The sequence below is a fragment of the Lepidochelys kempii genome, chromosome 6, assembly GCF_965140285.1.
Source record: "Lepidochelys kempii isolate rLepKem1 chromosome 6, rLepKem1.hap1, whole genome shotgun sequence".
In the NCBI taxonomy this organism is placed as follows: Eukaryota; Metazoa; Chordata; order Testudines; family Cheloniidae; genus Lepidochelys; species Lepidochelys kempii.
In genome coordinates, this window is record NC_136385.1 from 53,589,139 (window position 1) to 53,600,148 (window position 11,010).

An 11,010-nucleotide genomic window follows, 5' to 3' on the forward strand; every position below is an offset into this window, starting at 1 on the left:
GTGCAGACTGTCATTAATTAAAGACGGGCCTGAGCTGCGGTGTTCAGATCCAGAGTTTCTATTGGGCACATTATAGAACAAGGAGCTTACATGAAGCGTGGATCTAGATCAACTCAGCTATTCTCTTTCCCCACAAAACAGCGTGAGGGAGTTTGAATGAGATTTTGCCTCAGGCCCATCTTTAATTACATCCATGAGATGGGAGAGGGCAGGAAAGATGAGACTCATTTGATCTGGAGCTTCACTCCAAAAGGAGGAAAGAGACAGCTAGAGGATCAGCTCTGTCTGAGTAAGAAAGGAACAAACCTGAACTCGCGACCCAACCAATACAGAGGGAACGTGTCTGGAGAGAAGCGAATGTATTCAGAATAAACCTGAAGTCAATCAAGTAACAGTTTATTTTTTTCTTTTATTAAAAGGATTCATTTTACATGAAGATGTAACTTGGCCTTTTGCGGGTACAGACACCAGCTGTGGTACACACAGTTGCTATTGATGCTTTATCATCTAAATTTCTCTTCACACCTTTTTTCGTTCTGCAGGGAAGACAAGGCCTAAGACTATTAAACCCAACATAAGTGAGCAAAACCCAACCCCCTTTTCTTTTCAGCCAGAAGGAGGAAATTACTTGCTACTAAAGATGTTCCAACCCAGTTACTTACAGTGAGCTGCTCAGACTAGTCATTTTGCAAATAGTAATATGGAGTCAATCAGAAGGGAATGCACTGCAGAATAATTGTCCTATTTCAAAACATTATCCTATAATAACAATCTGTAGCCTAGCTATGCCTCATTGAGAGGGAGAGAGAGATACGTACAGCATGCACCTCAGTACACACAGCTTCGAGAGAGAAGCACTCTTGTTGTCTGGTAATGCTGGAAGCCAGCCCATCAGCTAGCCTCAGTCTTTTCGTCCCTAATCTTAGGGCAGGGAAACAGCGTTCGCTCCACTGGCTGCTGCTATTTCCCATTATAACCCTTGCGATTAAGTCAGGCTCTGAGTCCTTAAATCCTTCTCTGAATGGGAGACCAGTTTTTGTTCAACAACATTAGGAAAATACTTTTGGCACCAGAGCAAGTACACCTTGAAGCATCTGCTTTTGGAAAGCTGTGTTATTACCTCCCCCTTCCCCACCCCCCAACAAAAAAAAATCAAACAATTTTTAAATTTTGATTGGTAGAGAAAGAGAGAGATACCAGTCTGTAAGATATCAGAGCTCTATTTGTAATAGAGGAGAGTTCCTTTCCAGGTACAAATGGCAGGTGAAATTCACATCCCAGGCATTCATTTGTTTGCTACAGTAGAGAGTTGATCTCGGATCCTTCCCAGACCATCTAACATAGTGTCTAGGGTTTCTTTATTCAGCTCCACAGTCACTGAAGAGATCACAGGGCTATCCCCACACAAGGCAGCATCTTCCTGAATCTGAAATAGAAATGTGGTTTGCGCTCACATGAGACATCCACATATACAACCCCCTCCCCCACAATGTTTCCATTCGAATCAGAATTGATTGGAGATGGACTAAAAATAGCTGACCTACACCACAATTTCCCCTCCTGAAGGACCACAGTGTGCTCCCCAAATTGTGTACATCACCAATGAAATGCAGCTTCCTCTGTGGGAGAAGGTGACAATGACTAAAGGGGAGGTTCTGACTAAGGATACCAGGGCAAAACCCTCTCTTACTAGAAATATCAGTGGGCTCTGTGTACACAGAGCACACAGCTACCGGATTTTTCTCTCCCCGCCGAATCTCTCCTCCAGAAGAGACCGCCCATCCCAGCTCACTTTAATGGCTCTTGAAGAATGAGGGGTTGAGTAGACCCTCCTGGGATTTAAACTTTTATGTCCAGGGAGTCTAGCTATTTCCACCCCATCTCAGCTGATCAACATATCAGTGAGTGAGGTCTCTTCAAAGGCTACTGTGAGACAAACACTATCTCCAGAATAATCTACTAAAGAGAGGGTGTGCTAAAGAGTGAATAACTGTCTTGGAGGAAGGGCAGATGGCACTTTATAATTTGCTAGGCTAATGCTGTCCCCATATTTCAGAGAACGCATGTTGTCCTCGGGCCCAGCAAGCTGGCTCCTCGTAACAGCAGAGCACCCTCCCATACTGCAAAGAGTCTGTCACGGTTTCCCTCTAGACCTCATACATGCGGGTTCCAAGTATACTGCTTTCTTGCATTATTTCTGTTTGTGCCCATCTAGCAGCACGAGTAGCTTGTCACTGAACTCTTCTGTGCTGCCAGAGAGTTCAGGTGCAGGAGAGTCAGTCACCTAGACACTATAACCCATGGAGGGTTGGAATCGATTAGCATTACCTTCAACTGTAGCAGGCAGGTGGGGACTGCCATTCTGCCGATGCTGTCCGAGGACGTCTTGATGTCCACTCTCCAGTCCATATCAACCAGCCGAGGCAGGGAGACTGTAGGATTGAAAGTTACATGTTAGTTAAATTAATGACTTGGGCTTGTCCACATGCAGTGATTCCAGCCTTTGTAATGGGAGCCAGCGAACTGTTGCAGATCCCATTTCCATGCCGGAAAATTGCACTGAAACAAACCAAAGGCTTCTAATTTCAACAGAGGCACTTGGCACCTTCTGGTTCCCAATCAGCCCTCTGCTCTGCACTATGCATAAGCGGCTGGCAGCTGGACACCCCCTCCCGTGGCAATGAAACAGCACACAAGGTTATCACAGCACCCCACGCAAGGGTGGTAGCATGCAAGACAACCCTAGAAAGAGTGTAAAAGAACTGGGGGAGGGGAGCAATAAGGTTCACTAACTCCCCTCTCCAAAGGCATCCCAGCATCCCTCTTGCCTTATTGAACTAGCTTGCTGCCTGCAGCTTACAACCAGCATTTGAGCGTGCCCTGATTTGAGCCCTACAGTGTGTCTCAAAGATAAATCATGTAGGAATGATCTGAAAACTAAGCAATGTAAAGTATATGATTTCCACCCCCATGCCTGCTAGCAAAGGAACTCCAGTGTGCAGTGTATGTGCAAGGGGACATCCACCTCCCTGCGCCTGGCCAATTCATTAAAAGCACTGAGACACTTCCACTTGATGGATGACTAATGGACCTTATTTTTATTGGACTAGAGCTAACGAATTCAACAGCAATTCAATGCAATACTCATGTACATGCTTAAGAGGCCCGGAACACTATAAACCATTCAAGAGAATAAGGCTCTTTGAACATGGCTGACAGTTCAATCATTTGTATGTCTGTATACCACCTAGGAGAGCAAAGGGTTACATCATCTCATCTGACAAGAGTGCCCACAGTCTAGCTGTGTCTTTCAAGGTTATTAAGAGGTCAGAGGCTGTGCAAGCTTCAAAGCATCAATACTAAAGCAAGTCTGCCAAGGCAGCAGGATGATCACATGACTCACTGTGTTGTCCAAACTGGAAAAGCTACTGATACATGAAAAGCCTTGGAAAATAACTACAAACTGCACTCCAAAGCAGAGCTGGGCGGGAAACTGTTTTCCCATCCTGCAAAAATATAAATAAATAAATAAAATAATTTCCCATTCACCACCTGGAGGAAACCGAGACCTTTCACGGAAAAGCAAAGAGAGACCCCAAAACAGCCTGGTGGTCAGGGGACTCACCTGCAATGGGAGAGCCAAGTTCAAGCACTGACTCAGCCCAGTGCGGAGCCTGCTCTTGCCATCTGTCCCCAGAGCTGAACCCCAGGAAGCATTGCAGCCTTGGGTGGCAAGCGCTTGTCTTTGGAAGCCACGCCCACTTACAGTCCAGTGTTTGGCAGCATTCACAACACAATGTAAGATGCATCTGTTTAGTCTTGTCTTTTAATTGGCAAGGGAGTCACTACCGGTAGATTTGGAGGCCGAGGAAACTGTCCTAATTTTTATGAGCGTGTCAATCGACCATTCAGAATGTTTGTTGTTCCAATCATCATATCTGCCACTCTGTAATGTGCAGCAGATGCCTTATAAACAGCAAAAGCATAATCCACCATTTCCCAGAAAATAATCTCTCTTTCCAACAGGATATTCCACCATGTTCAGCAGTTAGTACTAGGTTAAAATAACGGCCAGAACCCCTAGAGCAGGGATTCCTGAACGTGGTCCAAGGGCCACCAGCAGTCAGGAGAGCCATTGCTGATAGGCCATGGAGAGTTGGTTGGGCACATGGCGCTAGCTCATCTCATTTCCTAGATCATACTGCAATGTGAAGATATGTGCAAAAGCACGGTTAGGACAATATTTAGTGTAAGCAATTGCTGTAATTGCCAGTGATGTTATGCAACCATGGAACAACCTCTCCCCACGATTTGTATTTTATCAAGATGTTTGAAAACCCCTTCCCTAACGATTTTCTTACGGCAGTGTTTTCCCAGAGTGTTCGGGAAAACATTCCACTGCCCCCCCACCCCATTGGGAGGGGCAAAGAGGGCCCACACTGGCCTCGAGTTGTTCTCTAGAGTGTCAGCTTGCTTTAGAAAGAAAACTCTTTCAAATAAAAGCTTTAAAAAAACAGTGTAGCAAGTGTAATCAATGCAGACATCTGCCTGAGTTTGCAGACAGCTTGAAAAAATGTCTCTGAGGCGTGAACTGTCCAGGCACTTACAAAGGGGGCTAATTCAGATGCCAGTGACGATGCTTTAATTGTCCGCATTGTTAACTGTTCACTAAACACCAAAGCATGTGAGAAGGCCGAGGAATTGTACTATAAAGATCTATGCTAGTGTTTTCTATACCATGTGGGAGTGGGGGGGCTAGAGAGCAAGGACAGTTTGGGATGGCACTGAAGATGTATACACTGAAATACATAAGCCCTTGACAATCCATGGGAAGGTTGCAGGGTGGGGACAACATTGGTTTCACTTCCTGAAGGGGGGCTCAGTTTTCAAAGAAGTTTGGCAAACACCATTTTAGTATACCTCAGAGTTTTACATTTCAAGGTCTTGCTAATCATTTTGGAAATATTCATAGCCTTAAAATGCAACCTGCTACTTACTCTGACTTGATTGTGCTTCACTCCTCCAGACGGAGCTGTGAAAGGGAAGAGAGAAAAAAAAATATGATCAGGGCTTTAAAAGAGATTACAGCAGCAGTGCAGAACAGGGATGGTGAGTAGTGTGGCTCCTTTCTGAAGGATCAGTCAGAAAAAATGGGTGGAGATATGAGACTAGCCATAGCAGGTGGCAACTTTATTGTACCAACTGGAAGAGTTGATGGGGTGAAGAAACTAGAACAAAGGAGAAGGTTGGCCGTGGTATTCAAGACAAAATTGCTTTACCATCAGAAACTCAGTGCAATTTACTGATGACCTGTACATTTATCTTCAGGCTCCACAGCATAAGCTTTAATCTTTAAATTTTCTCCCTTACCTGTGAGACAGTCTGATAGGTGGTAATAATGGGCCATTGGTTAAGGCACTAGTCTGGGATTTAAGTGACAGAGGTTCAATTCCCTGCTCTACCACATGCTTCCTTGGGCTAGTCACTTAGGCCTGGATCACAAAAGGACGTAGGTGTTGCAATACCTTTTAGGTGTCTAGAAAACCACAGGAACAACACTGCAATCCGCAACACCTGAGTTAGGTGCCATGGGCCCATAAAATGAATGGGGGAGAGAGAGAGATGCCTTTGAACTAGATCCACAAAAGCCAGTGCATTAGACGGGGAGCCACCTAAGCCCCACCCCTCTCACAGAGATAGGCACTATATATGGGCTGCAGGGAGGCACCTATCTTTGCTAGTGATCTGCAACCAGGAACCCCTCTGCTGGAATCATATGACTTAAGTGCCTAAGTCATTTCTTGTGAAAATGAGTTAGGTGCTTGCCTCTGTCCACATAAAACAGCTGGAGGAGGATGGAAAGGTGGTACTACCCCCCCTTATAACTTATCCCAGGTGAGTGCTCTCACCAGAGTCATGTGGGAGACCCAGGTTCAATTCCACCCCTCTGCTTGAAGGACACAAAGGATTTTAACAAAGGTCTCCCACCTCTCAGGAGAATGCTCTAACCACTGAGCTATAGGATATTCTAACACAGGGCTCCCTCAGTCTCTCCTGTTGAAGCTGTTCCACTGTGTATAAATAGAAGTGACTGGAGCAGGGGAACTAGAACCTGGATCTCCCACCCAGAACTACAGAGTCACGCATTCTCTCTCTCGCCAACCCAATGACTCAGAGCTTGAGAAAATCCCGTAGATCAGTGGTTAAGAGTGCATGGATTGCTCTGGGGCTTAGATGGAAGTCTGGATGCCTAGAAGGAAGAAGCAGTGCATGTGCTCAGAGGCACAAACTCAGGCCCTGACGGAAGTGTTACCCTGAAAATTTAGGCTGAGTTTACCCATGTGAATTTAGATGCCTACATGATTTGGCGAGAGTTTTGTGGATCACAGTGAAGCCTGAAACTGGAGTTTAGGCACCTTAATACCTTTGTGGATCTGGGTCTTTATTTGTCTCAGTCTCAGTTCCCTCTGTAACACCGGGAAAGTAGTACTTGCTCTCAGGGGTGTTGTGAGGATAAATACATTAAAGATTGAGGTGCTCAGATACCATGGTAATGGAGGCTAGATAACTACCATCGACAGACTGAGGGCTTGTCCCCTACCGCCATGTTTCTCAATCTTTTTGATACCAGGGACCGGCTTGCAGCCTTCCTAAATTGTGTCATGGAGATCTCAGGGACCTGTTGTTGAAAAAACCCTGCCTTACCCCTTCCTAAACTCTTGTGGAAAACCTTAGCACGCATTCCAGGGTATAATCTACCATTCTATTGCAGGAAGTACCGTATTACATTACATCCCTCCCCGGCCCCATGGTGCTCAATGACTGTGGCAAAGGCTCACACCATTACCCCTTAGAATGCTGAGGTGTTCCAGACTGCCAGCCATGTGAATACTTGGTATGTCTAACACCCTCTTGCTTTACATCCAAATGAAAATCAAATGGCAAGCACTTACACATTTTCCAAAATTATCTTGGTCAGGAGGTTTTTTAGACTCTGGTGGAAGTTCTGTGGGAAAAGAGAGAGAATTTCTTCCGCAGATGACAGGCCCCGATACACAACGTGCCTGGTGAGGTTGTGCAAACAGCAGACCAGCTGCAGGAAAGGAACAGATAATGGAAAAGAAGCTGAAGTGATTAAGGGTACCACATACTGCACGGGGAATGACTTAATGACTTCAGATGGGGTGCAGGGCAGTGTACGTTCATAGGCCAAGCTCCAGCAATCAGATGCACACTGGCAGGCTCTCATGAAGCCAACTGCAAAATCAGTCATATAATTTCATTTTATGTAAGGAATGACAGCCCTTGATACGTGCTGCTCACAATCCACTGTACTCCAACCTGCACTCTCCAAACACAGACAACTCCAGCTTCCTGTTCAAAATTCTGGGCCATGTCATCCAACTAAGTACTAAGCCCTTTACTAAATACTATAATTATAACTACTGCCCCATGGCTTTCAAAAACAGCCAGGGCCCGATCTTCCGTGGCGCTGAGCTTCTGGAGAGCCCTCTGACTTCAATATAAGAAAGTGACGTCCTAATTGCTCATATTACTACTTTACAGAAGAAATTACAGTTAAGGATGAACTGGACACATGAAGTTACAGAAACTGGAAGCAGAATATGTTTATTGGGTTACCTTACCCATCCCACTGCTGATGAAGGTTTGCGTCCTATAGTATGTTCCTACCTATATTTTGTACTAGTTGTTCAGCCTTGGGAAAACGGAAAATCAATGGGACTTGAACTCCGAAGTCACTTAAGCAATTTTGAATATTTTAACCCTAGATCTTGAAAAAACATAAGCTGGTTAGCATGATTTAGGCCCAAATCTTGCATGGTATTCTATAGGACACAGGTGTCTGTGCCAGCTGATCCTGATGTAGGACTGGGGTTTTAGCCATGGGCAGCAACTCAGTTTGAACAGAGCAAGTTTTAAAGCCATATTTTCACTCAACTCGTAGAATGAAACACAATGTATTAAAAACCTTGGCTAGGTAAATGGAGGAGGGAAAAAAACCTGTTTGGATTGTACCCAGTGCTTTCTTAACTTACTGCATGAAATAATTCAGAGTGGCTTTTAAAGGCATTTAATGTTTGCTCATACACTGCTACAATTGCTTCATTATATTTAAACACTTTAGATCTTTAAGGGGCTTTGCTAACATTGACCCAATTCATGACCCCTGCTGTAAGGTAGATGAATATATATTGAATTTGTATCCATTTTGACTGAGCAGAATTTCCCATTTTGTGCTCAAGTATCTGTGAGGACGTCCTGTCCTCACAGGCCAACACAGAGACCTAGTGGAATTCTGAGCCAGCCTGACTGCAGCAGTGAGGACTTTGTACTGCCTCATTAGCCATCACAGTGAAAGCAGATTATTAACTAACTGCTTTTAGTTTCAAAATCTGCTTCTCACCAGTGTTCGGCTGCTTGTGAAGAGAGGAGCCAGAGGGAAAAGCACCTGTTACATGCAGGCCCTGTCAATAAGATTATTGTCATTGCTGAAGTGTCATTGCCCTCTTACTTGAGCTGCTTCTTCTGATGTCACAGACAGATTGGAACAGGTGCTGTCAATCAATTTGCTTGAGCCTCTTGTTGAGCTAGAAAAGCACTCTTGGCATAGTTGTCTAACTATGTCCTTTGAGGAAGCCTGGAAAATAATGAGCGCGGGGTTCAGAAACCATTGTTTATATGCAAAGAAACCAGTGAGTACTTCTATAGTGTTTTACAACTGCAAAGCACTGAACTAATAACTACTTACGCTTCAAAACTTCCCTGTGCAACAGGTTGGCATTATACTAATTTTGCAGACAGAGAAGTGATTTGCCTGAGGCCACATAGGGAGTTGGTGGCAGGAGCAGAATTGGAATTTAGGAGCACCAGGCTCCGAATCCTGTGTTCAGATCATACTGTGTTGCTGAATTATTTATGTGTGTTTTCAAAAATGGAATCCCCCCCCCTTTTTTTTTAATCCTTAAAAGAGCGACAAATTAAATCAGTCCTACAAATCCTGTTACAATGCTACCTGACCACACCAACCAGGAAAAAAATACTGCTTGAAAGGATGGGGGCAGGGGTGTCATTTATTAATACAGAAGCTTTCATTTTTCATTCTTCTGGTTCTGTCCTTAAGAGGAGACAGGGCTTGTAGAGCTCATTTATGTGCATGGAATTGATCCACCATGGGGAGGCAGCATATTTTGAATGCATCACAAATTTAAAACCTCCTCTCCCTTGTTTCCAAAGTTTGCATAAATGACTACATACAGTTCATCTCTATAAGCAGCAGCTTCCAAAGTGTTGAGCCCCGAAGAGAAGAGAAACACCATTTAAGGCTCAAATACTTTTCATTCTCTCTTTTTATTAGTCACATTTAGCTGGCATATTTCTTCCTAAACTGCTTTAAAAGCTCTATCCAGGGATCAGTGAAATGCAGCCACCTCTTGGGCAGAATTCAGCAGTTGTTTAACAGTACCGGGATTTTAAAAAGCAAACATCATCATGCTAACTTAGTACATTTGTGTCTTCTTCTTCTTTTTTTTTTTTTTTTTTACCTTCAATAAGATCTGCAGAGCTGCAAACTGCTCTTCTCTCACTGCAGCCATCTTCACTCTGCCATGTGACTCTATCATGTGACTGCAGACACTAGAAATCTCAAGAGGTCAGTTTAAGTCATATGACTAGAGCTTCAGTTGCCTGGCATTCTGGAAGTTGTAGTTGTAGCTGCAGCCTGATGGAGAATAAAAATATTGGTGGTTATTTTCATCTGAAGCCATTTAAAAATGTAATGGCTCAGATAGATAGTTCCTGGCATGGTTTTTTAACAGTATATTGCTGAAGCATGACACTGCAAACACTTAGGCATACGGGTAGCTTTACTTACATGAATAATTCCTAGTGAAGTCACTGGGACTGCTCACATGAGTAAAATTACTCATGTGAGTGTTTGCAGAACGGACGCCTGGCTTTGTAAAGGGGCACTGTCAATTTAAATTTGGCTCAAGGTTTGGCTGTTGTAGAAACAAGCTATTGTGAAGCCCAACACCAACAAAAATATTTCCACAAATGTAAAAACAAAAGCCAAAACCTCCAACAAAAGCAATTGTTTAAGTAAATAAACATTCCCCTGCTGAATTTCACACCCAAATTTTACAGCACTAAAGGCTGAAAAATGAAACTTATTCTAAATTACCAGAACTCAGAGGATTCATTGATTCTCATTGTCCATTTTGCACAGAGACTGTTTTCTGCTTCCGTTTCCCTGGCAGATCCCATACCTTTCTCTAAAACTATGCTACTCTATGTGATCGCAAATGTCCCTGAGCTAAAGCTCTGTATAGGAGTTTGTACTTGCTCTGTGTCCTTCATTCAAGAATCTCAAAGTTGTATAGAAACGTTAACTTTATGTACGCACTGTAGCACCCCTGTGAGGTACGTGAGGTGCACTGTACCTTAGTGTTGTTTTTATTATTGTAGCCAATTTACAGTTGAGTAATCCTACTTAGATTGTAAGCACTATCTTTTTGTTCTGTGTTCGCACAGCGCCTAGCAGAATGGGGTCCGGGTCCATTACTAGGCTCCTAGGCACTATGATAATATACATAATAATTAAATAATACTAATATTAATAAATATAGGGGCAGGGAAAGGTTAAATGATTTGCTCCTGGTCACATGGTGAGCTAGTGGCCCTGTTGGGAATGGACTGATGCACTGGGGGCTAGGAACACTTGTGCACAGGGGCTCAGGAAGGATTCAGAAGTTTTCCCACAATATGCCATGAACTAATTCCTAAAGCGGTTAAATTTAGTGGGGCGCTAAGGCCCCTGGGATATGTCCCTCAAAAATCCTAGTGCCGAGCCTGTATAATCGCAGCTACACGGGTATGAGTTGTGTGCAACTCTGCAGTGCGACTGCTTGGAGGCGGGGTCGGCAAGCATGGCTCTGCATGCATGTGAGCCACCAGTTGGGTACACTCCGCAGTGCAGACATATCCTAAGAC

At 44.1% G+C, this 11,010-nt stretch overlaps 1 protein-coding gene across 1 annotated transcript; it reads right to left on the reverse strand.

The window, feature by feature from the left end:
- Nucleotides 1-380: 380 nt before the first annotated feature.
- Nucleotides 381-9,667, reverse strand: COMMD9 (COMM domain containing 9). The gene is made up of 6 exons (XM_073348002.2): nucleotides 9,564-9,667; nucleotides 8,534-8,659; nucleotides 6,954-7,093; nucleotides 4,998-5,032; nucleotides 2,329-2,432; nucleotides 381-1,426 (listed from the first exon to the last, which is right to left on the reverse strand). The coding sequence occupies exons 1-6, from the start codon at nucleotides 9,639-9,641 to the stop codon at nucleotides 1,286-1,288; spliced, it is 624 nt and encodes a 207-aa protein (XP_073204103.1). The 5' UTR covers nucleotides 9,642-9,667; the 3' UTR covers nucleotides 381-1,285.
- Between the last annotated feature and the right edge of the window lie 1,343 nt (nucleotides 9,668-11,010).